We start from the raw sequence: 27,007 nt of genomic DNA, 5'->3' as shown, positions 1-27,007 counted from the left end.
GACCCCCCTGGTGCGGTTGATAGTTACTTTTGCAGGAGATAGATCAGTACAGAAGGCTAGAGAAGGTGCGCACAAATTACCATTGGCTTTCAAGCTCGTGAATAGAAGATGCGAAGGACAGCGAAGCTATATCAATTTCGGTGATAGCAGACCGAGATATCGATGTGCCTGCTACTCCCGGCAATAACCCGACAATGTCGTATTCAGCAACTTTGTATTCGCAGTAACGTACTTATGTTCATTACAGTACGCATCCCAAATCTATGTACTCTCACGGCTTTGCGTGGCAATTGTCACATATGTATGTGAGTTAAGATGTAGAGATACGACTCGACGGTGTCGCAGTGTCAGAGTCTCAGTCATTGCTGTATCCCACGGCTTAAGTTGCGTGGCAAAGTGGTTTGTTGTCCTCAGTCATGTGAAATCCCAATCCCTCTTCCGAGCCGCTTAATAGCGTCCAGTTGAGTTCAAGCGACAACCTTCCGGACTCCAGTATAAGCTTCGAGGAAAGCGAGGTCACCAGCAGCATTATGCCTTCTAAAGAGTTCATACCCGATGACATCGCCCAGGTGAGCATCGGGAAGCTCTCGATCGACATTCTAGCGCACGCTGATAGATACGTTTACAGCATAACAAGGAAGGGGACCTCGTGCGTGCTATACCGTTTATCAATCTACTATTAATTCTTTACACAGTGGATTGTCATAGACTCCAAAGTTTATGATGTAACCCGCTTCGCAAACCTTCACCCAGGAGGCTCAGGCGTGCTGTATGCTGACGGCGTAGGCAAGCGCAATGACACTCAGACTCAATTTTCATATTCATGTTCATCCCAGCTGGGAAGGACGCTACTCAGGTGTTCTTCGGACTTCACAGACTTGAGGTTCTCCAACGTCCTCAGTTTGCGCGTCTCCAAATAGGAGTCGTCCATGGACAGACTGAAATGATCAAGCCTCTTGCTCCTGGTGAACTGTCTCTTGTGCCCTATGCTGAGCCTACGTGGCTCACACCTGGATACTTCAGCCCCTACTATGGTGACAACCACCGCAAATTCCACAAGGCTGTAAGGGCGTTCATGATGGAATTTATATTACCTGAGGCAGTGAAATGTGAGGAAAATGGGAAGAGGATATCGCAAGAAGTCGTGGATAAATTAAGGTAAGCTCTCTAGCGTGAAACTTCCATGACTTGGTTATTAATGATGCCACAGCGAGATAAATTTTTTGGCTATGCGCCTGGGACCAGGCAAGCACCTCAAGGGACTTACCTTGATGGGTGGCATCGTGAAGCCTGAGGAATACGACCACTTTCATGAAGTACGCTACTTACCGAGTACACTCTTTGCTCGCTCACATGATCTCATAGCTTATTCTCCACACCGAGCTTGCGCGATTCGGTACGCGAGGATTCGTGGACGGCCTCCTGAATGGCGGGGTTATTGGCCTCCCCCCACTTCTTAATTTCGGAACCCCGGAGCAACGAGCCAAGTTCTTACCAAATATTCTGGCTGGAAAGAAATACATCTCCCTTGCTGTCTCAGAAGCATTTGCAGGCAGCGACGTCAGTGGTGCGCAAACTGTTGCCGTGAGAGATGGTGACGAGTGGGTTGTTACCGGAACTAAGAAGTGCGCATGCATGATTTGAATTGCCTCTCGATAACGGATTACTCACTGTCTGTTGCAGGTGGATAACAAATGGGACGTTCTCAGATTATTTCACGACACTTTGCAAAACAGACGTGTGTTCATCTTTGTTTGTTGGTGCCACCGTTTCTCACCACCATTACAGGCCGGGTTTGTTGTCTTGCTCATTGAGCGCTCGGATGATGTGTCTACCAAAGCGGTGAAAACGTCCTACTCCTCAACCGCTGGGACTGCCTTTATCACCTTTACCAAGGCACGCGTGCCGGTTGCCAATACCTTGGGTCAAGTCGGGAAGGGTATGTCGATTATCCTGAGCAACTTCAATCATGAACGGTGGATGGTCACCTCGACGAGTCTTGGTGCGCAAAGAGTTGTGGTTGAGGAGTGTTTGAAGTAAGGGTGTATTCCATGTTATTCTTGAAGTCTTCTGACTTTTGATGCAATATCGCAGGTGGACAAACCAACGAATTGCCTTTGGCAAGCCTCTTCATGCTCAAGCAGTTATCCGCGCAAAACTTGCAGCGATGATTTCCCGCGTGGAAGCATGCCAGGCATGGGTAGAGAATATCACGCATCAAATGAACAACGTTGGTCCCAAATTCCTCTGAGCATCGCCACCCTAAACTCTATACAGATGTCCTATGATGAACAATCAGACAAACTCGCAGGTCCTATTGCATTGCTCAAACAGTATGCGATGTCCGCTTCCTCGTTTCATGCTTAATCTGATGGACTGCGATGCAGATTTGTGTCAAAGGCTGGCCGTGAAACCGCTGAGGACGCAACCCAGATGTTCGGAGGTCGGGGTATCACCGTCACGGGCATGGGCAAAGTCATTGAGAATGTATGTCTGGACTTTTGCTCTTTCATTAACCATGCTAACGGGGTCGCGCCAAGTATCATCGCACGTCACCTTTCGATGCTATTCTTGCCGGTGCGGAAGATGTGCTGGGAGACCTTGGCGTGCGGCAGGCTATTAGGAAGATGCCTAAGAATGCCCGGTTGTGATCATTCTCATGCTGGGCGCTGGGCGTCTGATGTTTAATGCTATTTATGCCCGTATCTTTGCTTTTATTAATGCGTGCGATTGATGTCCTATAGTAGTTGTGCCTGCGTATCACAGGGGCTTTGGAACCTCGCTCAGTCAGACGTGTTATATTGGCGAGAACCAGCAATTTATGAGTCACGGGGCACAGAAATCAGCTCGTAGAGTTTGTACATTGTATATCTACCACCCGTAGAAATCCACAATTATCAACATTCGAGAAGCGCTGATCAAAAGAAAGTTCAAGAAAAATTATACAGTAGTTTTCACAGTCAAGCATTCCGCTTATCTAGAGTACGATTAATCCTATAGCAGCAGCAACCAAAGCCCAGACTCCGTTTCCTCCTGGGCCTAGCCCAAGCGTAGCGCTTGTAGGCGTGGACGAAGACGAAGTCGCTGTGCCATTGGTTGATGCCGACGTGCCAGAGGAGGCGGATGTGCCAGAGGGGGTAGATAAAGTGCCTGAAGGCAGTACAGTAGACTTCGAGATGGTCGTAGTAGCAGTTGGAGTACCAACAAGGGATGAAGAACCAACAATGGATGAAGAACCGACAAGGGATGAAGAACCGACAAGGGCAGAAGTTGAGAGAGTGCGGGACGGGTTTTGACCAGGGAAAGTGTACTCTTGGAGTGAATAGCCGTAATCGTAGCATGAAACGTAGAGTTCTAGCATATAGATCAGATGATTGGCTCGGATGTGTTTTAGGTGAAACAGAAAACTTGCGGTCTAGATCGGTCTGTGCCTGTGTATAATCCGTAGCGTTCACCGCAGTGCCAACGCACAAGAGGCAGTCGTAGTAGCTTGTTTCAAATGACTGGGTGCAGCATGCGGATATGGGACATCCCTGGAGGAGAGTTAGTACTAATCGACATAGGTAATGCGAGGGATGCAGCTTACAGCATTCACTTCGTTGTTGACAGGGTCGCAGGTTGAGGTGCATTGTGAAGGAACGCTGGATTGTCTTTTGTACGACGCACCCGAAAGCGCCCGGAAAGACTGAGTGAGATAAGAAGCGCTTGGACGAGATGAGACAAGGCTAGCAGCTCCTGATAAGACGACGAGGAAGATTGTAGAGGCACGCATCGTTGACGGTCGTTAGTGTTACAAGGTCGTATCGCGAAGATCGTGGAGTAGTCCTTGGGAGAGGATGTTTATATGGGCCCGAGAACACAGCATTTAAGTGCAAAGATGGCCGTCAGGGTGCAGTCATGATGATCATGCGTCATGTGCGCATAGGATTCGTGCTCCCGGCATTCAAGTAATTTGAGGGGGGCTATTGATGGAAGCGAAGAAGGTCACGGTTTTAAGCCACGACCTATGCGTGTGATTGATGTCTTATAGTTGTGCCTGAGCGTTGGACTTCGGTTGCGCGCCACAGGAACTGTTTACCTCCCTCACTTAGCCAGGTGTGTCATGTTGGCGAGGACCAGCAGTTCACAGAGGACACAAAAAGAAGCTCATACAGTTTGTACATTGTATAGCGCCCGTAGAAATCGACGATTTTCAACTAGATGGAAAGACGTTTGAGAGTGCTGATCTAAGAAAGTTCAAGAAAAATGATACAGGGGTTTCCCAGTCAACCCGCTTCTCTAGAGCACGACCAGTCCTATAGCAGCAGCAGCAGCAGCCAAAGCCCAAACTCCGCTTCCTCCTGTGCCCAGCCTCAGCGCAGCGCTTGTAGGCGTAGATGACGTTGCCGAGCCAGAAGAAGCGGGCGAAGTGCTTGTAGAAAGAGTACTCGTGGACGTAGCTGTAGGCAAAGAGCCAACAAGTAAAGAAGTTGAGAGGGTGCGGGACGGGTTTTGACCAGGGAGAGTGAGCTCTTGGAGTGTATATCCGTAATCGAAGCAAGAAACGAAGAGTTCTAGTGTATTGATCAGGCGATTTACTCGGATATATTTTATGTGAAGCTGAACTTACGGTCTAGATCGGCTTGCGCCTGTGTATAATCTGTAGCATTCAGCGCAGTGCCAACACATATGAGACAGTTGTAGTAGCTTGTTTCAAAGGACTGGGTGCAGCACGTGGTTATAGGGCATCCCTGGACGAGAGTAAGCAGAATAACGCGGACAAGGCGAGGGATGCAGCCTCACAGCATTCACTTCATTGTTGACAGGATCACAGGTTGAGGTGCATTGCGAAGGAACGTATCCGCTGCTTTGCCTTTTGTACGATGCAGTCGACAGCAACCGAAAAGACTGGGCGAGATAAGAAGCACTTGGACGAGATGAAACAAGAGTAGCAGCCGCCAATAAGACTACGAGGCAGATTATCGAGGCACGCATCGTTGATTGTCGTTACAAGGTCGTTACAAGAAGATCGTGGAGTGGTCTTTGAGAGGGGATGCTCATGAGTCCGAAGGCGTAGCGTATAAGTGGAAATGATGGCAGGGCATCAGGAATTCAAGGTGCAATCATAATGCCCGCGCATCGTGTGCGCAGTGGGTTCTCTCCCGGCATTCTAATCTTGAGATGACCTACTGATGGAAGCGAAGGTCACGATTTTAGCAGGATGAGCAAATAGAAGCAGTAAAACCAACGGCAAGACACTGGCGCTGAGAATAGGCGGCCTGCAAGTGTCCAATAGAAGAATGATCATCATGATGGAAGGTTTCTAGAGGATCAGATGACCCATCAATATCACAAGACGAGACAAAGCAAGCTGGACTCTGCTGCTGGAGACACTTCGGTTATCGCATACTTCAACGGGTAACGAGGACATGCAGAAAAAAGACCCTTTCTTGCGATATCAGCATATAGAGCTGTCATGAGCTCAATGACGCCCTTGTATACATATGTGCACATATATACAACAACACCAAGGACCGAAAACCATTATGATTCTTGACCAGTCGCCATACCCCAAGTCTTTTTCATCAGCTTGGCAGCAGGGCTCGTCGAGCCTTCAATTTTGGCGAACCCGACTGTACCCAGCGTTTCTTGATAGTTTCGCAAGTATGGAGAGTACTGTGCAGAACAAGATTATAAGTCCATGAATACTACAGTTTCCAGAAATACTTGCCGTTCTGCAAAAGTGTCGGTACCAACCCCATGTTTCCCACGTATTCCACTCGTCCGCGGTCCATGTAACTCGTTCGTTCCAAGCTTGCTCTGTGATTACTGTGTCGGCATGAGGATTTTGGCGCTCTGCAGATGGAGATGGCGCCAAGCATGACACAAAGCCTTCGATTGTCCGTGCCAGAGCTCCTTTTTGCTCGCGGGTGAGGCTGGCGAACGCCTTGAGTGCCACCGTCAACTGAGGGTTCTCTGAGGCAGAGTCATCTAGGAAACTCTGGTCAGCCTGAAGTATGTATGATAGTTTGTGGAAGAGTACCTTGCTTGAAAGGCTTTACGTCGGCATCCATCTCGATGGATCCAACATCTGCACCACCACTCGCCTTCACGCGCGCAACGCTATCATCGTGCTCCTTCCTGAGCGCGGCGACCTTCCTCCTCGCCACCATGACTCGCCCATTTGCCTTATCCAGTGCGCCTTTCAACAAGTCCCATTCAAATGCGCTCAGGCTCATCGGCCGCATCCCACTAAGGTGCGCGTCCCCTCCAACGTTCTCGAACGTCCACCCAACAACGTCTGTAGGATCGACGATCTGGTACTGCATGAGCTTGTCAAACACAATATTCACCATCTGTCGGTTCAGACGCCAGAACGACGCGACAGCACTAAGAATATCCTGTTTGGATTCTGCATCGGTGCCGGCGAGCCCCCGAAGGAGGGGCAGGTAACGCTCAATGGCATTGAGAAGATGTGAGAAGGATCGTGAGCCAATCGAGAGCAAGCAATGAATCGAGATTGACCGAATCGTGTTGTCTACGTGTAGGTGAGTACCTGAGGACTCCAGAGTGGTCTTCAGTGATTCGATGTGTGACAGCACTTCGTCGGCCTTGGAGCGTCCGCGCAGAAGAGACAGGATTGACTGGGCAGTATCGTAGTGTGGATGAGCTATGAACGAGCGTTAGTGACAAGGATGCAAGGAGCAAAGGGCCATACTTGGGTCCTCGTATTCAAAGGCCGGGCCTGGAGTCTGATCAGAAATGACAGTGGTGTCGTTTTGCATAGGTTCAGGCAAAGTCTTCAAAACTCGGTCATGGTACGACAACCGTATTTCAAACTCTAGTGCTCGGCGCATGAAGGTGCGCTTAGGGTGCTGCTCTGACAGCTCCAAGTCGGATAACCTGTGAGGATGTTTCAGCACTTGGCTCATGCAGGATAATTTGGAAAGCATTGACCATTCTTTCCAAACCCATTGGAAACCAAAATTGCTCATGTGTACCGCGAACCACTCTGCAAAGCGTCGAGCATTCTCCACATCAAATCCGTCCCCAAGAGCAGTGTACAATCTGCGTATTGACTTTCCAACGGCAGGGCCGACAGTTGACGGCGAGAGCTTGCACAGCTCGGTAATCAGGGCAATGTGGTAGACTGTTTTGTGTGTCGATTCCGGAAGGAGGTAAAGAGAGCCCAAGACGGTCTAACAGCGAGTCAGACAATAGATACGGAAAGACCTAACTGGGACATACCTCTATGACAGTACTCTCCAACTGCCAATTCTTCCCAGATTCGAATTCAGGCTCAGGAGCCCCAGGTTTCGGCTTGAATGTACCAGGTACACACCATTTTGGATACTCCAGGAGGAGACGTGCACATTCTTTGCGATTAACCTCAAATATGTCAATCGTGTCAAGGATTTGGGACCGTATTAGGAACCCAGCGGGCGTAGCAGGGTCGGGGGTGGTCTAAAGTTGTGCGTGTTCATACGTGAGGAATATCACAGAGCAATACGCACCTCATTATCAAACAGATGAAAGAAGTACTGCGGCCAGTCCTCTTTCTTGACCTGTGCATCTTCGCCGGCATCTGTAGCCAGCCCGTCAAGTTCAATGACTTCAGGCGGTACCAGTATTGCAGGCAGCTCGAAAGGGGCAGATTCTGTGGGATCTAGATCTGGGAAATCAAGGTAGGGCTGCGGGAAGCTCTCAGACGCTTCTACAAATTCAGAGGAGTCAAGAGCTTTCAGCACGACGAGCCCAGTATCGACGACCTTCACACCAGATTAGCTGCATTGTGATGTGCAATAAAAAAGCGAACCTCATCAGCATTTTCCAAAGACCTGTATTCTGTAAACAAACTCATTGCAGGCTGGACAAGCAACTTGGGCGCGTAGATAGAATCGTTGTAATTTTGGACGGTCTTGATTATCTCAGTGGTGTTGGAAGATGAGCTCTTTGCCATTACTGCACCGCTCTGCGAAAAGAGTTACTAGAGTCCTTGAAACAATCCAAAGAGAGTAGCGCACGATAATTAGACCCTCAATAGCACAGAGGGCCGCATTTCTGCCGCGTCCGTAGGAAACACCAAACTCGTCGAGGACAGCAGCAAACGACTGGAGGAGTGCAGACATGGATTCGATGGAGATAACTTGGGCCACCGTCAAGTGCGCAAAGAAGTGAATCTATACATCGCTATTCAGGGGGAGACGAATTCTGAGGTCTGGAAGCAACGCTTACACATTGTCGAACATCTCTCCATGCAAGCTTGTCTAGGTACCCCTGGAAGCCCTTCCAAAAATCTTCTAGGACCTGCTTTCCAAGAGAGGAACTTGTGGAAGATTCAGCATTTTCGCCTTCAACTGGGTCGTGCAAGAGGCGGAGAAGGGCTGCGTAGTAGGGTATTTTGTACGGTTGTTCAGTTACACTGAGGTGGCATCGTCAGCGAAATTCTAAATGGAAGGAGTAATAGATTCACGCTATTCGAATACCCTCAGATATGGCTGGCACCGAAATTGGTACCTGTTCGCGGATTTGCTTCGCTAGTCGCGGAAGCTCTTGGACGACGTCCTGAAACAACCAGCTATCAGTGAAAAGAACATTTGGCAGGAGAATGGACTTACCACTTCTCCCAGCTTAATAATTGTATTCTTGAGTATCTGCTCAGGGGATTCGAAGGATTCCCTCCGTCTGTCGTGCGCGTCATAATCGTCTGGACCATAATTGGTTCAAGTTGTTGGTTGATGCGCAACATGCCTCACCTTTGTAGCGTCGACGATTTCCGCCCCCACGATGAGGTCTGTCGTAGTGTGATCTATCGTAGCTCATGTTTCAGCCGAAAATTAGCAACTGTCTTCTGCGATTCTTTGGACGTCGCCGTCTGGTAAGTTAGACGCTGACCTTGAATTTTATTTCTTCCAAAGTTCCACAGTAGGTTGTCACGTGAGTCAGAAACTGCCTTTCTTGGTTATAACCTCCAAAACCTTCAAGTTGTACGACGGTCAAGGAGGACACTAACAACGTCGCCTGCAAGACCCAGCCAACTTTTTGCGGAAAGGCTGCGGAATAGCCTAAAATTGCTAAGTCAATCAAGACCAGTGCCTGTAGGCAAGGTGGTGAGTGTCACTTGTGTGTATAGGTTGACTGACTTATATGTTGGCAGGCATGAGAGACACATGCAATGGATTTGGTCACAAGCCGCCTACAGCATTCGATATCGTGCCAGCCATGCGGCCCTCCCTATTAGAGGATTGACCTCTAGCATTCACTTCCCGTCAAACATTGTTCACCCTTATCCACCCCATCCATCCCTGCATAGACCATTTTCACTTTCTTGCAAATATCTTTCTCCACCGCAGGCACATTCACTTCCTCTCCCCTCCCATACTTATACCCAAGAGGCTACCAACCCTTCGTCTCCACCTTCGCCTGCAACAGCTTCCGAAATATCCTTCGCCGCAGCCCGTGCTGTCCGAATGTCATGCGCGAATGGCGCTATTGCCGACGCGCTATTCATAGTCAACTCTTTGCGCCGTTCCAACCTTCCTCCGCAGTCTTCAACTGATAAGGGCGGAGGGTTACTCATGCCGAAACTCGACTACAAACCTATCGACTTTGGTCAACCCGTCTCACCAGCTCTGTCTGCCCATTGTCTGTTGCACCACTTCGTACGCCAACGCATGTCGTTGAGAGCACGTCAACTTGCAGAACATCTCATGCAAGACGGCACTCCAATTCGTGCTTCCACGCTGCATGCAGTTATTCAGTGTCAAACGGAACGAGCCAAAGATGGAAAACTCTTACAGGCTCAAAGACCCTCACAACGAGACCCATGGGATATCAAACCGAAACAAGTTGAAGACCAAGGCACACGCCTCGCTCTCAAGCTTCTTCTCTACGCCCGGCAGCATCGGCAACGTTGTTATGAGAACACCTACCAGTTCATCATCAATATTTGTCTCGTTCAGGGCGAAATTATAGTCGCGTCGCTATTGTTCGTACTGCTGGTCAAAGACTGGGAGATGAAGCGAGCAGCCGCCCAAGTACGAGAGCAGGAGTGGGAAGCGTCTGCGTCCATACTGCCTCGGCATGGACTTGGATCACTAGACGGCAGCCCCCCTTCAAAACGTATGTTGAAGATGGTACTTTCCAAGGCGCAGAAAGAAATTATGCTTGATCCAGCAGAGAAACACAATCAGCCACGACGTGAAGCAGCTCTTCAAGCGCTCTGTATCATTGCCGGCCTTCTTGATGCGCGATTACTTCCTTACACGGATGTGTCCTCCGTATTACGCACCCTTTATTCAGTGCCCAAAGACCCAGACAAAGTATGGGCTACAGAGCTTGGCAAGAAAGTCCAGGTGCAGCCTCACAAGTACATCCATCGCGTTATTCTGCAACTGGCGAGCGATCTCTCAAGTTCATCCGAAGGCGCCTGCCCACAACAATCTGACGTCATGCCCCCGCTTAGCCTTGAGTCCTACAACGCCCTCCTTCACTACGCATTGCGCCATCGACAATCTATCCCTCTTGCAAAAAGCCTGCTACATCACTTGGAACACAAGCGCAATCCACCTTTAAGGCCGGATATCACAACATACAATGTGATTATTAGGTCCGGCTCCTTGTTGAGGCAGAATGACCTTACCGAGTCCGCCCTCGAACGAATACGTAGGCTAAAGGAAAACGATCAACATGCCATTATGGTACGGCCGCCACCATCGCTGGTAGTCGCTGCCGATCGATTGGAGGCAAACGGAGCAGAGTCCAAATGGGCTGTCGCCCTGAAACATCGGGAGGCTGGGCTACCAGCCATGGGAAAACCACTCAAGGCCGACTCGTTCACGCTCACGAGCTACATCCAGCACCTCACGGCCACAGGGAAACCTGATGTTGTCGCTGACATCCTTTTCCATGTTATCCCCGAGCTGTCCATCATCGACCACCCATCATGGGGCTCTGTTACGGACGAGCAACGTGTTCTGATACGTACGCAAACGCGCCAGATGCGTCTTGTGCGCGCCGTCTCTCTCGGGCCGCGGTTTTTCATCGCTGTCCTCAATGCTCTTCGCAAGGCTGGGAAGACAGGGCTCGCAGAGCGCGTGTGGTTGCTTGCAAAACAAGCCGAGCGTGCAAGCTTGACGGGTGCTATTGGCATTGATGGCAATGTCATGAAGCCTTGGTGCTTGCCCATCCAAGCGTATACGATAATGCTGCAATGCTACGGTGCTGAAGCACAGCGTGGTCTTGAGCTGCGCTGCGCCTTCAAGCCAAGAACAAATGACTGGGCTCCCAAGATTGGTGGCAACAAAGTGCGAGGTTGGGCGAGTTTTGTACTCGCTCAAAATGCGGCTGCTCGCAAACACAGATCCCGTCGTACTCTTGCGTTACTGATGGGTGCAACACTCTATCGAATCATGTGTCACGCTGGAATGGCTGTCTGGAATGGCTTGTCTGAGCTGCAGAAAGTAGACCAAGCTACTCTCGATCCTCCCCGCCCAGACGCGCGTTTCTTCAATGCTGCCCTTGAGATGTTCGGTCGGCAGCCCAGGACTTTCCAGCGATCAAGTCGTACGACCCCTGCGCACTGGCGACGCAAGGTCACTCTTGGAAATGTCCAGTTCTCTAAGCTAGGTGTGAGGCCCAGAAACTGGAATCCCTTCCTGGGTAGAATTGTGAGGGAAATGCATGCACTTGGATTCAAGATTCCTTCAGGCTTCAGACGCTTGTTTGTAGGGCGGTGGCCGTATGGCTTCGAAGAACATCGACATCGGCCTGAGCTCAATAAGCAGCCATTTGCCTTCCCGAAGCTGCGCAGGCCTCCTTTCCGACCACATGCACTACGGACACTGAAGACGCGCGGTCTACCTGTTCGACGTACGGTATGGAGGGTGCTTGGTAGGAGGTACCGGTGGAGGCACAGATGGAGACGAAAATTGCAGAATGGAGGAAAAGTACTATAACTGTGTATAATATATATCTGCCCACAGCTAGGAACTATACAATTCCTTGTCATGACGGAATTTTCTGGAAAGACATGACGGTGATGGTTTTCTGCACGTCGCGTGTTTTCCACTCCTTTGCAATGTCTAGTAGCATCGACGCGATCTCCGATGCGCGAGCTGCCATTCCATCGGGCTTGGGCAATTTCTGACCTCTCCTCGGCGCAATGACTATATCCACTCGGTGTCCCTTCTCCAGTTCTGCACGTGCCTTTGTGATCTTGTGCTTCAAATCTCCATCATCAACGCCCCAAGTGATTTGTATCTCCTTCTGCTCTCCTGCCTTCACGCCCTTCCTGACCGCCTTCTTCAGCTCCTTCCACTTTTGGTATGACTCGCGTCTATCCACAATCTTGACGATGGGTTCCGGCTCTTCCGTGACCAACTCCACTCGCCAAGCCTTCAGGTCCACAGATTCGAGAACGTCAGATAGACGAGTTGGGGGTTCCAGTTTACCCGTTTCGGGATCAACGAGGCGGACGATTCGAAAGGGAATTTTGTCATCGCCAGTGCGGCGTGCTGGACCAGCCGAGGCATATGTGCGTACGAAAGAGTAGTCTGGAGACCATAGAGACCTGAGCACTTCAACCTTGCACTGACATCGGGGCAGTATTCGACGATGCGAGAGCGTCAATGTCCGAAAGACAGTAGAGGTCGACATAATACCTGTACGCCATGGAATTATCAGCGCTGAAACATTATGCACAGGGACACTCAAACGGACCTCACCCAGACCTCAATACCACTTCACCGTCCAAATTCTAAATGCTTTCAAGTGGAAGCGGTTGTTTGTCCCTGTTGAATGTCAAAGTCTCTGCACAACAAGAACAAATATACTCGCTTTTTAACGAGATTTTTTTCTGTTTGATCTCTCATGCACCGATCGATACAGGTGAGTAGGGTTTCTTCCCTTCATTTCTTTCATTTGAAAGAGGGCATCGACATGATGATACCCTACCTTCCACGAGCGCAGGGACTTACAATCCAGTCCCTCCATCGCCTAGCAGGTGGACTCGTTTTGAGGCTGCCTGCATATACAGGTGCAGGAGTGGACGCTTCTGCGCAGTGATACGTGAGGTTATAGTTATTTGATCGATGCTTCTCATCTTTCTTTGTTGATTGATGTTAAGCTGTATAGCTGATCATCGCTTCCTGCTTTCACAGATGCTATGCCATGTTACTACCAGTGATCTGTCCTGCGCATTTATTATGTGAGTGTCATTATTGAGCAAGTCAGCCGGTAGGATGAATTTTACATTATGGGAGCATGGGGATGCAAAAGCATCCAGTCCCTTTTTTGCTCTGTGCTTCCCCTCGTTTTGAGGAGAGGTGCAAATGGGCGAGGGAGAGGCGTTCTGTGCCGAGACCTCTGTTGCAGTTATAGTTATTTTGACCGACTTCTGTTTGTTGTGATCAAGTTGTTCGCGTGCTGACTACTTTTATTTCTGCAGATTTAAGGCGGTAGAGTACTACGGTACACTCACGCACAGTACATAATTGTTATGTGAACCTATCTTAGTGTGTACCTATCTCATACAAAATGTGAATCACAGCACAAATACTAGCAGTGAATTCAAGCATCGGATAGGTTCGCAGCAAAGCCTCGGTGTCAAGATACTTGAAGGTACACCTGGACGAAGGAATATCGTGCTGAACCTAAACTCGTGCCACATGGAGAAGGCGCAAAGTCAAGCAGGAAGCCGAGGGCCCAAGGCAGCACCAGCCTTTGCCAGAGGTGATAGAGGGACGGTATGGTGATCCTACCGATGGACGGTTCTTTTGACCATAAGATTGGGCTATGCCTGTGGCGGTAACTCATATCATGGGTACGTCTCCGCTTTGATTGAGATCTAATTTTTGCCAATGCCATGCGTTGAATATTGTTGATTAGTCAGAACGAACTCTTCCTTAAGGCGGTCCTCTTCCATGGGATGATGAAGACCGCAAATCTGGAGATGAAAAAAAGACTCTGGAGGGAGCAGCTTTCTCTGAAGGCGACCTGAGTATATGGTGAAATAGAGGGGTATAAATTTACACTTACACCTGTAAATAAGGTGAATTCACATTGGAATCTCGGAAGAGAAACATGGGGGTGGGTGAAATTGGCACATTCGCGTAGATTGAGGCACTTTCCTCAGAGCCTCCCCACGACCATCTACTTATTAGATGACCTTATCTCTCGCAGGACGCGAAGATCCCCGCACATGTCTCTGGTAATATCAAATATTAATTTATTGATTAAAATTTAAATGCAGTGCTGCAAAGCGGGGGAATAATATTACGGGCGTCGGCAAGACTGGCACCTATTGGCACGTAGTACTGCAGAAAGGCATCTGCCTTGAACTGGAGAATATATCGATTCGTCCTTCGTTCCCTGAACTGGTCCTGGATCTGAATGAATGAATTCTAGACAAGATAACATATGCGGCAAGAAGGGTCGCAGGTCAGTCGATCAGATTTGGCCACGTTCTAAGATGATGAACATTGCATCTTCGCCGTAGTGATATTCGGATGTTAGTTCAATACGTGACGCTCGCTACCTGGCTGGTCGGGACAGTGGAACGGGCGGCAAGCCTGAGAAGGAAGCAATGATATCGTGGCCAGCCTGCAGGCTGGATCACATAGTGTACAACCTCGCCCAAAGCCATTACAAGTCAAGCGTCTTAGAGTGGCGAAGTGCTTGATGATTAAATCCTAGGATTGAAAAAGTACGTACTTAATAGAGCGCATCATTGTAGTTGACGCAGCAGAAAATCGTTCCGCCAGCATTCACAGCGAAGATCACGAAGAGCGAAGTTGCCACGGGTGGCCATCGAGGGTTAAAAGGCAGACATCCAGGAAGACCATTGGTGTCAGAGAAAATACCACACAGGTTGGAGAGTCTCTGCCTCATACATGAGCCTGTCGAGGATCCGCATTCACAGAGTCGGTGTCATGAAGCATATCGGTTGGAAGATGTCATGGGACTGGAAAAAATGACATAGTTGGTGGAAACGGAATATTAATGCGGCATGGGAGACCGGACAATCCATAACCTTTGAGGCGAGTACTAGTGGCTGAAAAGTAGATTCACTCCAGCTCGGTAGTCGTGCCTCGTCTTTTTGCTTCCCTTCGCGCTGCAGATGTCCGTAATAACCATGCAAGGTTCTCGTATACAACAAAAGTGACGCAAGTGCCAGGAAGAACGCGCACGAGGTTCGCTCCCATCCCGCGATATAACCCACGAACCCCTTCGCCTTGCCAAGTGCGTTTGATAGTGGTCGGTATGTCGGGGTATAAGTGAGTGGTAGCATTGTTCTGGGACGGGGATTAAGACGTGACGCAGCAAACAAGAATCGTCTCACCTGTATTCGAGAGCGAATAACTTGATACGGATAAGTAAGCGCAAGAGCCCAGAGCTTGCTCGCACCAGACATTAATGTGTAAGATGTGTTTGACTGGCCGACGTCTCAAAAGTGAGGCAACGAAGAGGGCAAAAAACTCACGAGCTTATCGTCCTCCGGTCCCATCACCTTTCCTGCCTTTGCAAACCGTTTTCGCTTTTGTTCGAAGCCCCATCGTTTCATCTCCTCGTATGCCATGAACTGCACCGCACCGTTGCTCACGCCGAACAAAGCCAAACTAGTCCCTTTCCACCAGCCAGAGAACCCCTCTTGCCTCCATATTGAAGAAAGGCCGTCTAAAATAACACGGTATAATTAATAAACCAAAGCGAAATAACAGGGATTGAGACAGGAAGGCGGGCGTACCCCAGAGGCCATGATATGACGTTGGTGAATCGGCACGGGTCGTGAACATACGGACTTTCACAACCCATATAGGATTGGTCATTATAGCTGTGACCGCGCCTAATGATATAAAAGTTAAGAAAACATGATAAAGACAAAAGGGAACGGAAGGGCGAACTCGCTTGAGCGGAACAAAGTAGGTATGCTCCCGGGGACATCCTATAATTAGGGTCATCTCCAGCTGCGCGCTTCTTCAGCATATTGTAGCTGAAGTATATCAACGTCGTGCCCCGAAATTTGCAATGATGAAATGCAACTCACAAAAGAAAGTAAAGTCCCCAACTCGACGCGTTCCCCGCAACATTTGTTCCTACACCTCGGTACAGTCCTTTCCACCCTTCACTTGCATGTATTTCACGCAAAGAGTTCCATATTGCTTTTCCGACCCCACCCTGTGGGTTTGTTGTAGCTACCTGCAGCTTGACTTTGAGGAGATCAAGAGGGTGCATGCATAGGACGGCGACGACGCCTGCTCCGAGGCCTGCTGCTGCATGGTCCTACGATATTTAAGCAGAGATGGATGGAAAGTTAATGATTCAACGTACTAGTGCAGTTGTCGGAAAGAAACTTGGCTGAGACATGCAGTGACTGCACTGTCAGCTGCTGAAGCCGGTGTTGTTCCAATCTGAATTTGAATATCAATACCAGCCTCGCTTGTTTCATACCTGTCAACAATTTTTAAGCCTCGTGATCCATCTCAGTTGCTCTTGTTCAGCACTACACTGTACTACCTTTCATGCATGATCAGACAGCAGTACGACCGGATCATAACGAAGAACAGGTGAATACATGGTATGTATTGGATATAGCCTCTAAGTTAAATCTCAGTAACAATCGATATTATACGATGGCCCCCGCTAGTCTTTCTTCTCTGTTTTGTCTTTCGGCTTGCTTCCAGTCGAATAAACGATGGTCCCTATAAATACCAATGCCGCACCGGCCCACATCTCCGTTTTTCCCTGACCTCCATACACTGCGACACTCAGCAATAATGAGATAGCCTTGCGCACCGTAAGTATCAGGGTCACGCTCAGTGAAGAGACGCGCCCAGTGAGCCTGTTGACTCCTACGACACACACGAGTTGCGTGCACGTGTTCAGGAGGAGGTAGACAAATATTGAGGGCACAACGAGGCCCGCCTCGTATGGTGCAAGAGGTCCAGACTGCGGCAGGGAAAGAAAAACAGGCGGACTAGAACTCATGCGCGTGAGCTCCGTCGATATGTTGTCTTTGGAGAAGTAGAACAAGGGAAGAGCGAGGGAGTGGAGGTAGAACATATGTTCCTGCCATGAAGATTGTTCTGCGGGATCGGAAGCAGCTTGAGCGGGTGCGATGTATCGTGCAAAGACCCAGTCCTGGATGAGTCCCAGGAAACCTGAGAGGATGAGGGCAAGGGCAAGGATGGAGATGCCCAACGCGTAGAGTGAGGCGTGAGGTGCGTCTATTTGGGCAGCATGCGTTTTGGGTTTTGAGGCAGAGAGCGTGGTCATTATGATGCCAGCTGTGACGACAAGCACAGAAGCGACTTGTCGTGTGGTGTATCTGCCATTTCTCGGGAGTGAGCAACGAGTCGAAAATGCTCTGGCGAAACACTGACCGCTTGTTCGTGAATATCCATCCCAGGATCATGTTTATGATCATGCCACCGCTACGAAACACAATGTGCACAGTCATAGGGATGTCGTAGGCAAAAGCAGCATTGTTCAGAGTCGACAGTACGAAGAACAGTGCTACCTGAATGAAATAAGGTAGCAGAGGTACCCTCCGGTTCTTTAGCCGAGGAATCCAACTCCTACGTCGTATTTTGGGATCAGATACAACGCCATTCAGTCCGTTCTCCACGTGTTTGGATTCTGGAGGGTTGTTGAATGTGAATTGCTTGGGTAGTCCATACAATGAAACAATGAGGAATTGGAAAAAGGTGATCAGGACGCCTGCGTTCGGGTATCGAGATGTGATGTGCTCTAGGGTGATGGCATTACTGGGTCACGTTCCTGAATCAGTGCCAGAATGATATCTAGTGTGAGTTCACTCACCTGCAGCATCCTCCGAACACCAATGAAAGAGTGGTGATCCAGTCTGATAATGACAGCATGAAGAAAGCAGGAAATGCGGCAGCTGCTGCTGCGCCTGCGGTCTGCGGTTCGCGGATAACGCTTTTTCGATCCGCAACGCTCCACTAGCTCACTGGTACAATCAATACGTTCAGCTGAATCTCTGGCTCAGGATACTTGACTGTCCACGTCAACATTTTGTCAGCATGATCTTGACGTTGAAACGAACAAGGTTACGACAGTTGTGTCATAACTGCGCTGCTCAGTCTGGGCAGTCTCGTTCATAATTGCCCTCAAGTTTATAAGGTCAGAGTCTTGAATTTGGTCTTCCTCTGCTCCGTGCTCTGCTCCACTCACTGCCCGCGCAGCCTGCTGTAAACGTCCTCGTCGCTGGTCCCGGCGGTTATCTACCATATTGATTTTAGTCTCGTGATCTCGGCGCGTCGCGCTGTTTGTTGTTTGTGACAGGTATTCACGCCAGATCCCGCCCCCTCATAAGCTCGCCCCGCGGGAATATTACTCCTTGTCTTTTCTTTTCTTTGCTTCATTTGCCCCCCGCCGGGAACAACACAACAATCTCTATTACGTCCACTCCCTTCAGAAATGTCCCTAGACCGCCGTCACCCAGCGTCTCTCCTCCCAAGGTCCCTTCACAATCCATACCTTGTAGATCTTATGCGTAGGCCTGTCTCAATGGAAATGATCTCCTACATCGCCCATCAGGCGTCGCGGGCCATCATGATCAACGAGCAACTTCCTGCTGCTAGTGCCCTCCCAACACCCCCTACGACGCCAATCAAGGCCCCCTTCTCTGAGACACAGGATGTCGCAGCTCCCGTCCCAGTGGTGCCGAAACTGCCGAGCCTCGTGAGCTTCATCATTCGTTTGGTGAACAGATCGAACGTCCAGGTGCCCACGCTACTCACCACCCTCATTTACTTGCACCGTGTGCGTGTCAAGGTGCCCGCCATGACCAAGGGTACGTAGCATCGAGTATTTTCCATGCAATTTCTGACTGCGTTTTCTTCAGGTCGACCGTGCACCCGGCACCGTGTCTTCCTTGCGACGCTGATCGTAGCAGCCAAGTACCTCAACGACTCATCTCCCAAAAACATACATTGGGCAACATACGCCGAACACTTCGACCTCCCAGAGGTGAACCTCATGGAGGAACAGCTTCTCTACATACTGGGCTATGACCTCCGCTTCGACGAGCACGAAGCGTGCATCCACTTTGCACCTTTCATGCCCACGCGCATTGTCTGCCCGCTCACTCCCCAGCAGCAGGAAACACGTGCGGCGGCGGTCGAGCGAGTCTCTAAAGCAGGCAAAGCGCGTGCCCAGGCCCAGTTACCAACTCCACCTAGCGAAGTTCCTCCTCCACCTCCCATGGGATCATCTATTGTGTCCACAGTCCGCGGGATTGCAAGGCGACTCTCGAGCAGCCGTCTTGGAGGTACCCAGAGCCGTGCTTCTTGCATCGCGTCGCCGATATCGAGCGTGCATAGTTGCGACAGCTTGAGTGCAACTGATTCCGAGATGGAATCGTTGATAGAGGACACTGGTTCTTCGTCTGATTCAACTAGCAGCGTCTCCGACGATGAGCAAGAGGCAGACGAGAAGCCAAGCGTTGTGAGGAAACAGTTTGTCCTGGGTGGTATCCCGCCTCAGGCACACAGAGAAGGACGGAAAGTATCCGAAGCAGGCTCAGTTCGATCTATAGCGACCGTCCGAGCAGGCGACTCCCCTTCTCCCCCAAACCCACCCGCGCCTTTGGAGACATGCACGATCAGAGTCGTCAACCGTGCCGCCGTCCCCGGTAAGCGAGCGAGCTCCTACGTATATGGCACGTCGAACGACAATCAGAATCAGTCTGACCCTGATTCCGCTGGCGGATCCGGTGTTCCTGCTTCTCGTATGAAAGCAAGCGTCAGCATGTCTTCCAACGGATTCCTTAGTCGCATGTGGAGCGCGGCGATCAAGGGTCAGGAGAAAGAGAAGCCAACATGTGACCTCTCTGGCAAGGGGTCGCTGGGTCTTCCTGCGGTGAGCATTGTCGAGCCAGCAGAACGCCATGCCCCTGGTCATGGGGCTAGTGCGTTCCATAGACTGGTGCACTCGAGGTCTGCGATCTTCCGAGCGACGGCCAATCAGAATCTACTTGACGTTTGAGTCTCGACCGGCTGGTGACGGACGTGTTTTCATACATCATTTAATCAACCCCTTCATTTCTGCATCGATCTTCTCGTTGTTTCATGGCACATCACTATTTCCTATCGTATTCTGGACACCACGTTACCCACCCCTCGGACCCGTTCTTCATCTCATTCCCCGGACACATCACTCATCTCGGTGACATGGACGTCGGACACCACTGTAGCTCTATTCCTACTCTCGTTCTGTATCTATCAGATATGCACGCCGCTCGTCGATTACATGTAGTTCAGTGGATGTATGCATAAATATATACTATGATTTCAATCCCGTTTGTGATGACTCGATAAGATTGCGAGTCTACCTGAATGTGGTATTTGGGACGCCTGCTCGACCAGTGATGGCATACTGTCCCACAACTTTGTCACGACCGGCGGCGAGAGTAGACCTGCACTCATTCGACCACCGCATCACATTTGAAACGATAGTGGTATGCATTGACGTCAGATATAAAGATTACAACAGTTTCACGTATGAGGCAGGGAACAATCCTTCCCTTCCTTGGCCCTCTATCTGACCCGTCCACCTGGACAAAAAGTCAGTGACGGGCGTCAACCATCTAGATACAAGGACAAGGTTAACCCACCAGTCATCGGAAGATTTCGCAGTGACTAGTACACGAGAGCCAGATTGAACTTCCAAATCTCCAGGATCCTACAAAACGAAAAAAAGCAGTTGGCTCAGCTCCGCCTCGACGCATCAATTGCAAACTGAGTGCATCATACCTCGCTACTATAATCGTACAACACCTCGGCCCACTCCCCTTGTGGTTCCTCGGGTTCAGGTTCGACTTGACGCCGTGGGAGGATGGGTGGTGGGGACCTCGCATTGGAAGGCTCAGCCGTGGCCGTTTCTGACGTCGTACGCCGAACAGGAGGCGGTCCGTATGTGGTCTTGGGCTGTTGGAAAGCAGGTGGTATAGCTACGTTCGCTGTAGGTGCTTTCTTGAATGCCCCCAACATGCTGGACTGAAATACGAAAGTGGGGGTGTCAGTCACGATGTTGGATTTGAATGGAAGTATCACCGGCATGAGGGAGATGAGGGAGAGTACGGACCTTTTTCGTGACTAGTTTGTCGATCTCGGAGCCTGACGAGGATGCACTGAGTGCGCTGGAGCTGCGTGATGGGAGGGAAGGGGCTAGGGATCTTGAAGGATTTGAAGATGGAAAGGATTTGCCTCCGGAGAATGAGAGCGATGCTGCTGCTACTCTGCCTACGGAGTTGCTCACTTCTGGATGACTGGCTATCTGGTCGACGATTTCATGATTGATTGATATCGTTAAGTTCAGATGTCACCATGACTGGTCATTTCAGCGAATGAGACGTACGGTGGATGCATATGGGTTATTGGACTTTGCAAGTCCGTGCGTCATTCCGGCAGAGACGAGCTTGGAGGTGACTTCTGGGTTTTTGGCGAGAGCGCGGTGAACGGCTGATGCAGCGGCTGCAGATGGATCGTCACCGCGGCTGCCAGTGCTTGTGCTTGTGTTAACATTGGCAAGTATCTCTGGGCGGGACTGGAAGTACCTGCAAGCAACGATCAGTGTATTAGAGGAACAAGACGAAAGATGCGGCCAACTCGTCTAAGAGCCCAAAAAAGGCGTCTTTCTCGTCTGAGGAGAGTCTTGTGAAAACCATCGCGGTAGGTATCGACCTTGGGGTATGTAGCAGAGTCCAAGCGCTTATAACCCTGACCCGTGTCCTGAGGTGCTGGCGATGTCCAATCGCTTATACTTAGACCTGTGTGGTCAGGCACTCGATAGCGTTCCCCCTATAATTTAACAGCACAGTCCAACAAGAAAACGGCAGCCCTGCCCCAGACCTTTATCAGATCTAAATTCATAGAAAAAAATTCTACAAAATACAGACACACGACTCCAGATCTGAGCAGAGCAGGGAGGGAGGAGAAAAAAAAAAGGAAAAACTATAAACCGAAAAAAAGCAACGTATAGTAAGCAGAGAGTCATGTACGTGTGTGTGCGGTAGTAAGTAAAGCACGAGAGAAGACAGCTTTGAAGCCGCGAAAACAAATAATAAGATAATACCGAAGTGATAATCAGCGTCCTAGGACCCCCAGAACAGAATCGCCTTCATGGACCATTCCAATTAAATATGTCGTATTCTCCTGTACTGGCCGTGTCTCCTCCTACTGGACTGATGTTTTGTTGCATGGTGACGCCAGGCACGTTGGGTGGACGTTGATTACTTTGGGGGTAATAGCCGTTCATGCTCTGCTGTTGCCAGTTGGGCCCAGATGGCGAGATTGAGCCGCCGTATGGACTGTTTCCTGTTCCTGCACCTCCCTGAGGATTCATCCCAAACCCGTTCATTTGGCTTCCAAGCGACAGTTGCTGCTGTTGCTGCTGCTGCTGCTGTTGCTGTTGCTGCTGCTGCTGCTGCTGTTGTTGTTGTTGCTGCTGCTGCTGTTGGCCATTCGGCCACTGATGATACTGCATTTGCGGATGGAAAGAACCGGCGTTCTGCGGCGTTCCCATCATGCCCGGCTGTGCCTGTTGCGTCATCGCCCTCTGGTGGTACTCTTCAGGCTGCATAGGAGGTTGCGACGAAAGCCTCGACGGCGCGCGAGGCGTCATGGGAGAATGCACACTTTCAGAAGGCGAGCGTCCACTCCGCGCAATTCCAGGAATAGTCGAATTCGAGCGCAATGCTGGGAACGTATCATTTGCAGGGACCGACATTGGTGAGCCGCCCACTTGAGACGGTCCGCCCTGAGGCATCCGCTGCTGCATCGCAAATGCTTGTTGCGGGTTCATGGCGTTCATGTTCCCGCCGGAATTCCGCATTTGTTGCATAAGCATGAGCTGCCGTTGCTGGTTCATGTTCATTGTGCCCATGTTGCCGGACATTTGTTGCGAGAAATTCGAAGCTGCTATGCGAGGGTCTACGCTGGGCGCGTTGTGGCCTTGATTACTGAATGGGTACATCCCGCTTTGCTGAGATTGGGCGCTCATCTGCTGGACTTGGGATGAGACAGGTGATGGCTGGCCAAGGGGAGATACTGGGCTTGGACCGCCGCTTTGCATAGAGGCGTTGGGCATAGGCGACATGGAAGGATTCTGTCCTAAACCGGGCATTTGACCAGGCATAGGCGGTCGTTGCTGATTGGACGGATTCTGCTGCTGCTTCTGCGCTAGAATATTCTGTACGAACCATCAATATTCTAGTTCGCAAACACGGCACGATCACTTACCTGAAAATTCGTGAGCTTCTGCAACTGTTGATGCAATGGCAGAGAGGTGAAATTGGGGATTTGGGATACAAGATACACCATCAGGGGATGGCTGGGATTTTGGAGGATCTGCATCGCTGGAGCATTAGGATTAGGCCCATATGGATGCGGATGTTGCTGTGGGGCCGGTGCAGAATTTTGTGGCATTCGTGGGGAGGAATCAGGAGGGGAAATCTGCCTCGGGGATTGCATTTGTTGCATCTGCGCTGCTCGGAGTTGGTTCTCTCGTGCTTGATGGATCTGCATCTCCCTTGCCCGATTACGTGTTGTGGCCGCTATTGATGCTTCAGTGGCACCGAAGGGTAGTGAAGGGGCGGACAATGGTGGAGGCATGGGACTAGAGACACGGGGACTCTGGGGCATGGTAGGTGTGCTGGCGAGGGCTATATTTGGATGGATGGCTGGAGGGAAGGTGGATATTGGGCTTGTGCGCTGGCCAGCACCGGATATCGATATGGATGGAATTGCGGGTGGTTGCATGATTTGTGGTTTCGTCTCACCCATATCGCGTCTTTTGTTCATGAGGTCTGCCATGTCGTCTGGTCGGCTGCGCTTTAATGTGCCATTTAGAAGTGCAGTGGATGTGGTAGGGGAGTATTGAGCGCCAGAAGCGAGCTGCCGTCGTGCGAGTTCCTTTGCAAATAAGGTCGGTAAATCAGCATAGAGGTGATGTATTCGTTCCATGGAAACGAATTCAACGGGAGTAGGAGGATCCATTGCGGGCAATACGAGTCTAGGATCCTATAAAGAGACTAAGTAAGCGGCTCGAGAGACGCGACAAAGGACACATACGTTACATCGATTATGATCTGCAGCTGCTGCTAGCCAGGTCAAGTTGACTTGTATGCGATTGGCAAAACTGATGGTTTAAATGGTCAGCGTTATTTTATAAAATAAATGGGTGCTTACTGGGAGAAGCGAGTGTCATTCGGGGGTACGCCACGTGTCTGAAATTCCATACAGACTCTAAAGTGCCAACAAGGTGAGTTGGAGGGTGGAGAAAGTGAGTATGAACGAACTTTAGCAGCTCTGAGTTGATTTCCAAAATGCGGACGACTTTTGGTTCGCCGTCAGCCAATTTCGCTGCTGAAATGTTTGGGGATGGGAGTTGACTGATCGAAACCATTTCCCTTGACGGTCGTCTTGAGTGAGAAGGACCAGCGGATGGGCCAAGTCTTTGAGAGGGACCTGCAACGGGTATGGCCATGGGCTGCCTTGCGGGAGAACTGGGGATTGAGCGGGCCGGAGATATTGTACCATTGATAGCGCGTTTTTCTGCCCAACGATTGTCTATGTTGTCTGGGATTAGGTCGCCATTCTGGTCTGGAGGCCCTGACTCTATTTCGCCTGTACTACCGTCCTTCTTTTCAAAATCCAAACTTTCGTCACCATCTGCAACTGCTGATAGGTCCGTGAGGGGCGTTAGCTGTCGCGAATAGGAACCATCGCCGTCGTCTTCTTGGTCTGGTTCTGGGTCATGTTTATCTTGTTGTGGTGGTGACTTGCGTTTAATTTGAGGGGAAGGGTATTCTGGAGGAGGGGAAAGGGACGAACTCTTGTCGTCAGCTGGATGAGGTGGAGATGGAGTAGGATTACCCTCTGGGTGGGGATGATGATCAGCTAAGTCGGACAAAGAGTTTGCGAAGTAATTGTGGTGCTCGTCGTCATGTGTTATGTCTGTGACCCAGGAGAAAGCTGAATGATCTTCGGGTAAGATTAGATTTGAATTTTGAACTGCTGAATCTAGTTCATTGCGGTTACGATCGAGATGGATCATATCCTTTCCCTTGCAACTTGGTAGACGGAGGATTGGTCGTTAACCGGAAAAGTGACCCAAAGTTACAAGATATTATTCCTAGGTTGACAAGCCAGCTGGAACAGAGACCAGACCAGACCAAGGATATGACAAGGTATCCGCCGAGTTATTGCCCAGGGAAATAATTGAAGTGACACCTTGAAAACGTTTTCGAGCGATGAGAGAACAAACACCCCCCGTGTGACTTTTTTATGTACCTGAACAAGTATTCAACGCCACACCGACAACCATTTAGTGCGTACCGACCCTTGAGGTAGATCAGTCCAACCTAGTTTCTTCGTTATCACTCTAGAACCCAGTCAATGCCATCGACATCGTCCCCTTTGACATCGCGAGTCCAAGTCCCCCTTATATTCATGTTAAACATATCTTCTCCTCGGAAATACGTATTACTCACAACCCTACCGGGAATTGCCGAGATTTGTGGCGCCGCTTCGACATACCGCTTCACTGCACTGTACGCCAACCCCCACAGTCTACTCCGAGTCCCAAAGACACAATAATGTGAGTACGCCGTACAAATCACTGCTCCGGGTTCCATCGCACGAACGTCCTGTTCACACTGGTCCAAAATCGCGTCCAAATCGATGCAGAATCGGCTGGATGACTTGCACTTGCATCGGATACCTTATGCGCATTCAACTCATCACTCTTTACAGATAAACCATGGGTAGGGTTATCAGGGCTCAGAGGCGCTCGCACGCCATCGTATGTTCCCCCACTTCTATCCCTACTCAGATCTTTACACCCCATCTAGTTCAAGGCGCACACCCACCACAACAAAGCACCCGCAAAGCTTCGTACCCTCGATTTCGCAGAACGCAATGGCTACGTCCGGGGTATCGTCAAAGAAATCATCCACGACCCTGGCCGGTAAGGACCACACACTCCATTCCATTATTTTCCTCACATACATTCTAGCGGCGCACCCCTCGCACGCGTCGTATTCCGTGACCCCTACCGCTACAAGCTCCGCAAGGAGACTTTCATCGCAACAGAGGGCATGCACACCGGCTCATTCGTATACTGCGGAAAGAAGGCCGCCCTTACCGTCGGTAACGTCCTCCCCGTGAGCCAATGCCCAGAAGGTACCATCGTCTGCAACGTCGAGGAGAAAGTTGGAGACCGTGGTGCCCTCGCTCGTACCTCAGGCAACTACGCAACCGTCATCGGTCACTCGCCAGAGGACAACAAGACCCGTATTCGTCTCCCTAGTGGTGCAAAGAAGACCGTGGCTGGGGGTGCACGTGCGACTGTTGGAATCGTTGCTGGTGGTGGACGTATCGACAAGCCATTGCTCAAGGCCGGTCGCGCATATCACAAATACAAGGCTAAGCGTAACAGGTGGGTGAACAGCGGCGACACTGTTTGTCTGTTTACTCACATAATTTCACAGCTGGCCTCGCACTCGTGGTGTGGCTATGAACCCCGTCGACCATCCTCACGGTGGTGGTAACCACCAGCACATTGGAAAAGCTTCGACAGTTCCCCGCTCCGCAGTTCCTGGACAGAAAGTCGGTCTTATTGCCGCTCGTCGGGTATGTTCATTTCGGAGACTCTTCTCATTTTCGTGCATGCTGAATGATTTGGGTAGACTGGTCTGCTCCGTGGTACCGTCAAGGTCAAGGAGGTTTAAGAGGTCGGATGGTTTTTTTCTACATGTCACTTGCTATGCTTTACGACCTCTTACATCCCTCAAAATACTTGTATGCATCCGCATATGCCCTACGATCATGCGCACTGCCCTTGACATGCTATTTAGCACCGTGTGATAATGGGCCTGCGTCTCCGTTGGATTTCATTGGTTGACGGATGAATAGTAGAGATTGTCCGTCTTGTCTCGGCATTGTATACTAAGAACGAGACGCTTCCTAACGTGGAGCCTGAGTCAATCGACTGGATATAGTCC

At 50.3% G+C, this 27,007-nt stretch overlaps 12 protein-coding genes across 12 annotated transcripts; 4 read left to right on the top strand and 8 right to left on the bottom strand.

Annotated features, from left to right (window-relative positions):
* Positions 1 to 402: 402 nt before the first annotated feature.
* On the top strand, positions 403 to 2,792 carry DEU56DRAFT_783358 (acyl-CoA dehydrogenase/oxidase). The gene is made up of 12 exons (XM_041352150.1): positions 403 to 569; positions 629 to 649; positions 696 to 786; positions 837 to 1,158; positions 1,211 to 1,316; positions 1,366 to 1,625; positions 1,684 to 1,738; positions 1,789 to 2,036; positions 2,095 to 2,230; positions 2,278 to 2,333; positions 2,388 to 2,487; positions 2,541 to 2,792. The coding sequence occupies exons 1-12, from the start codon at positions 531 to 533 to the stop codon at positions 2,649 to 2,651; spliced, it is 1,545 nt and encodes a 514-aa protein (XP_041211925.1). The 5' UTR covers positions 403 to 530; the 3' UTR covers positions 2,652 to 2,792.
* Positions 2,793 to 2,821: 29 nt separating this feature from the next.
* Positions 2,822 to 3,997, bottom strand: DEU56DRAFT_102821 (uncharacterized protein). Its single transcript, XM_041344565.1, has 3 exons — positions 3,587 to 3,997; positions 3,413 to 3,533; positions 2,822 to 3,354 (listed from the first exon to the last, which is right to left on the bottom strand). The coding sequence occupies exons 1-3, from the start codon at positions 3,770 to 3,772 to the stop codon at positions 2,978 to 2,980; spliced, it is 684 nt and encodes a 227-aa protein (XP_041211924.1). The 5' UTR covers positions 3,773 to 3,997; the 3' UTR covers positions 2,822 to 2,977.
* Positions 3,998 to 4,025: 28 nt separating this feature from the next.
* On the bottom strand, positions 4,026 to 5,036 carry DEU56DRAFT_102829 (uncharacterized protein). The gene is made up of 3 exons (XM_041344566.1): positions 4,783 to 5,036; positions 4,610 to 4,730; positions 4,026 to 4,553 (listed from the first exon to the last, which is right to left on the bottom strand). Exons 1-3 carry the CDS (start codon positions 4,972 to 4,974, stop codon positions 4,279 to 4,281), a joined length of 588 nt encoding a protein of 195 aa, XP_041211923.1. The 5' UTR covers positions 4,975 to 5,036; the 3' UTR covers positions 4,026 to 4,278.
* Positions 5,037 to 5,319: 283 nt separating this feature from the next.
* Positions 5,320 to 8,869, bottom strand: DEU56DRAFT_783353 (MIF4G like-domain-containing protein). Its single transcript, XM_041352149.1, has 13 exons — positions 8,736 to 8,869; positions 8,598 to 8,686; positions 8,453 to 8,544; positions 8,215 to 8,401; positions 8,004 to 8,159; positions 7,796 to 7,951; positions 7,494 to 7,748; positions 7,228 to 7,443; positions 6,937 to 7,178; positions 6,698 to 6,882; positions 6,023 to 6,649; positions 5,711 to 5,970; positions 5,320 to 5,655 (listed from the first exon to the last, which is right to left on the bottom strand). The coding sequence occupies exons 1-13, from the start codon at positions 8,800 to 8,802 to the stop codon at positions 5,524 to 5,526; spliced, it is 2,664 nt and encodes an 887-aa protein (XP_041211922.1). The 5' UTR covers positions 8,803 to 8,869; the 3' UTR covers positions 5,320 to 5,523.
* Positions 8,870 to 8,916: 47 nt separating this feature from the next.
* Positions 8,917 to 11,936, top strand: DEU56DRAFT_978226 (uncharacterized protein; the record flags this gene model as incomplete). The annotated part of the gene is made up of 2 exons (XM_041359683.1): positions 8,917 to 9,089; positions 9,137 to 11,936. Exon 2 carries the CDS (start codon positions 9,150 to 9,152, stop codon positions 11,934 to 11,936), a length of 2,787 nt encoding a protein of 928 aa, XP_041211921.1. The 5' UTR covers positions 8,917 to 9,089; positions 9,137 to 9,149.
* Positions 11,937 to 11,960: 24 nt separating this feature from the next.
* DEU56DRAFT_102748 (uncharacterized protein) lies at positions 11,961 to 12,848 on the bottom strand. Its single transcript, XM_041344564.1, has 2 exons — positions 12,700 to 12,848; positions 11,961 to 12,641 (listed from the first exon to the last, which is right to left on the bottom strand). Exon 2 carries the CDS (start codon positions 12,634 to 12,636, stop codon positions 11,986 to 11,988), a length of 651 nt encoding a protein of 216 aa, XP_041211920.1. The 5' UTR covers positions 12,637 to 12,641; positions 12,700 to 12,848; the 3' UTR covers positions 11,961 to 11,985.
* Positions 12,849 to 14,956: 2,108 nt separating this feature from the next.
* Positions 14,957 to 16,482, bottom strand: DEU56DRAFT_102670 (mitochondrial carrier domain-containing protein). Its single transcript, XM_041344562.1, has 7 exons — positions 16,309 to 16,482; positions 16,025 to 16,260; positions 15,882 to 15,970; positions 15,725 to 15,823; positions 15,461 to 15,654; positions 15,320 to 15,412; positions 14,957 to 15,272 (listed from the first exon to the last, which is right to left on the bottom strand). The coding sequence occupies exons 1-7, from the start codon at positions 16,342 to 16,344 to the stop codon at positions 15,045 to 15,047; spliced, it is 975 nt and encodes a 324-aa protein (XP_041211919.1). The 5' UTR covers positions 16,345 to 16,482; the 3' UTR covers positions 14,957 to 15,044.
* On the bottom strand, positions 16,368 to 17,938 carry DEU56DRAFT_102683 (UAA transporter). The gene is made up of 3 exons (XM_041344563.1): positions 17,800 to 17,938; positions 17,361 to 17,744; positions 16,368 to 17,305 (listed from the first exon to the last, which is right to left on the bottom strand). The coding sequence occupies exons 1-3, from the start codon at positions 17,856 to 17,858 to the stop codon at positions 16,621 to 16,623; spliced, it is 1,128 nt and encodes a 375-aa protein (XP_041211918.1). The 5' UTR covers positions 17,859 to 17,938; the 3' UTR covers positions 16,368 to 16,620.
* A 131-nt stretch (positions 17,939 to 18,069) lies between these two features.
* On the top strand, positions 18,070 to 20,244 carry DEU56DRAFT_881880 (uncharacterized protein). The gene is made up of 2 exons (XM_041356113.1): positions 18,070 to 18,796; positions 18,848 to 20,244. Exons 1-2 carry the CDS (start codon positions 18,421 to 18,423, stop codon positions 19,987 to 19,989), a joined length of 1,518 nt encoding a protein of 505 aa, XP_041211917.1. The 5' UTR covers positions 18,070 to 18,420; the 3' UTR covers positions 19,990 to 20,244.
* Positions 20,245 to 20,315: 71 nt separating this feature from the next.
* DEU56DRAFT_783329 (uncharacterized protein) lies at positions 20,316 to 21,920 on the bottom strand. The gene is made up of 7 exons (XM_041352148.1): positions 21,902 to 21,920; positions 21,612 to 21,843; positions 21,361 to 21,559; positions 21,088 to 21,279; positions 20,757 to 20,999; positions 20,618 to 20,685; positions 20,316 to 20,557 (listed from the first exon to the last, which is right to left on the bottom strand). The coding sequence occupies exons 2-7, from the start codon at positions 21,668 to 21,670 to the stop codon at positions 20,488 to 20,490; spliced, it is 831 nt and encodes a 276-aa protein (XP_041211916.1). The 5' UTR covers positions 21,671 to 21,843; positions 21,902 to 21,920; the 3' UTR covers positions 20,316 to 20,487.
* Positions 21,831 to 25,420, bottom strand: DEU56DRAFT_783327 (uncharacterized protein). Its single transcript, XM_041352147.1, has 6 exons — positions 25,345 to 25,420; positions 24,302 to 25,295; positions 24,192 to 24,248; positions 24,075 to 24,141; positions 23,244 to 24,023; positions 21,831 to 23,193 (listed from the first exon to the last, which is right to left on the bottom strand). The coding sequence occupies exons 2-6, from the start codon at positions 25,057 to 25,059 to the stop codon at positions 22,123 to 22,125; spliced, it is 2,733 nt and encodes a 910-aa protein (XP_041211915.1). The 5' UTR covers positions 25,060 to 25,295; positions 25,345 to 25,420; the 3' UTR covers positions 21,831 to 22,122.
* Positions 25,421 to 25,764: 344 nt separating this feature from the next.
* DEU56DRAFT_730534 (translation protein SH3-like domain-containing protein) lies at positions 25,765 to 26,734 on the top strand (the record flags this gene model as incomplete). The annotated part of the gene is made up of 5 exons (XM_041348173.1): positions 25,765 to 25,806; positions 25,856 to 25,971; positions 26,020 to 26,442; positions 26,495 to 26,636; positions 26,693 to 26,734. The coding sequence occupies 5 exons, from the start codon at positions 25,765 to 25,767 to the stop codon at positions 26,732 to 26,734; spliced, it is 765 nt and encodes a 254-aa protein (XP_041211914.1).
* Between the last annotated feature and the right edge of the window lie 273 nt (positions 26,735 to 27,007).

The sequence above is a fragment of the Suillus clintonianus genome (assembly GCF_016758775.1).
Source record: "Suillus clintonianus strain FC179 chromosome Unknown DEU56scaffold_13, whole genome shotgun sequence".
In the NCBI taxonomy this organism is placed as follows: Eukaryota; Fungi; Basidiomycota; class Agaricomycetes; order Boletales; family Suillaceae; genus Suillus; species Suillus clintonianus.
Note: the sequence above shows the minus strand (reverse complement) of the source record. Positions and strands in the feature narration are given on the sequence as shown.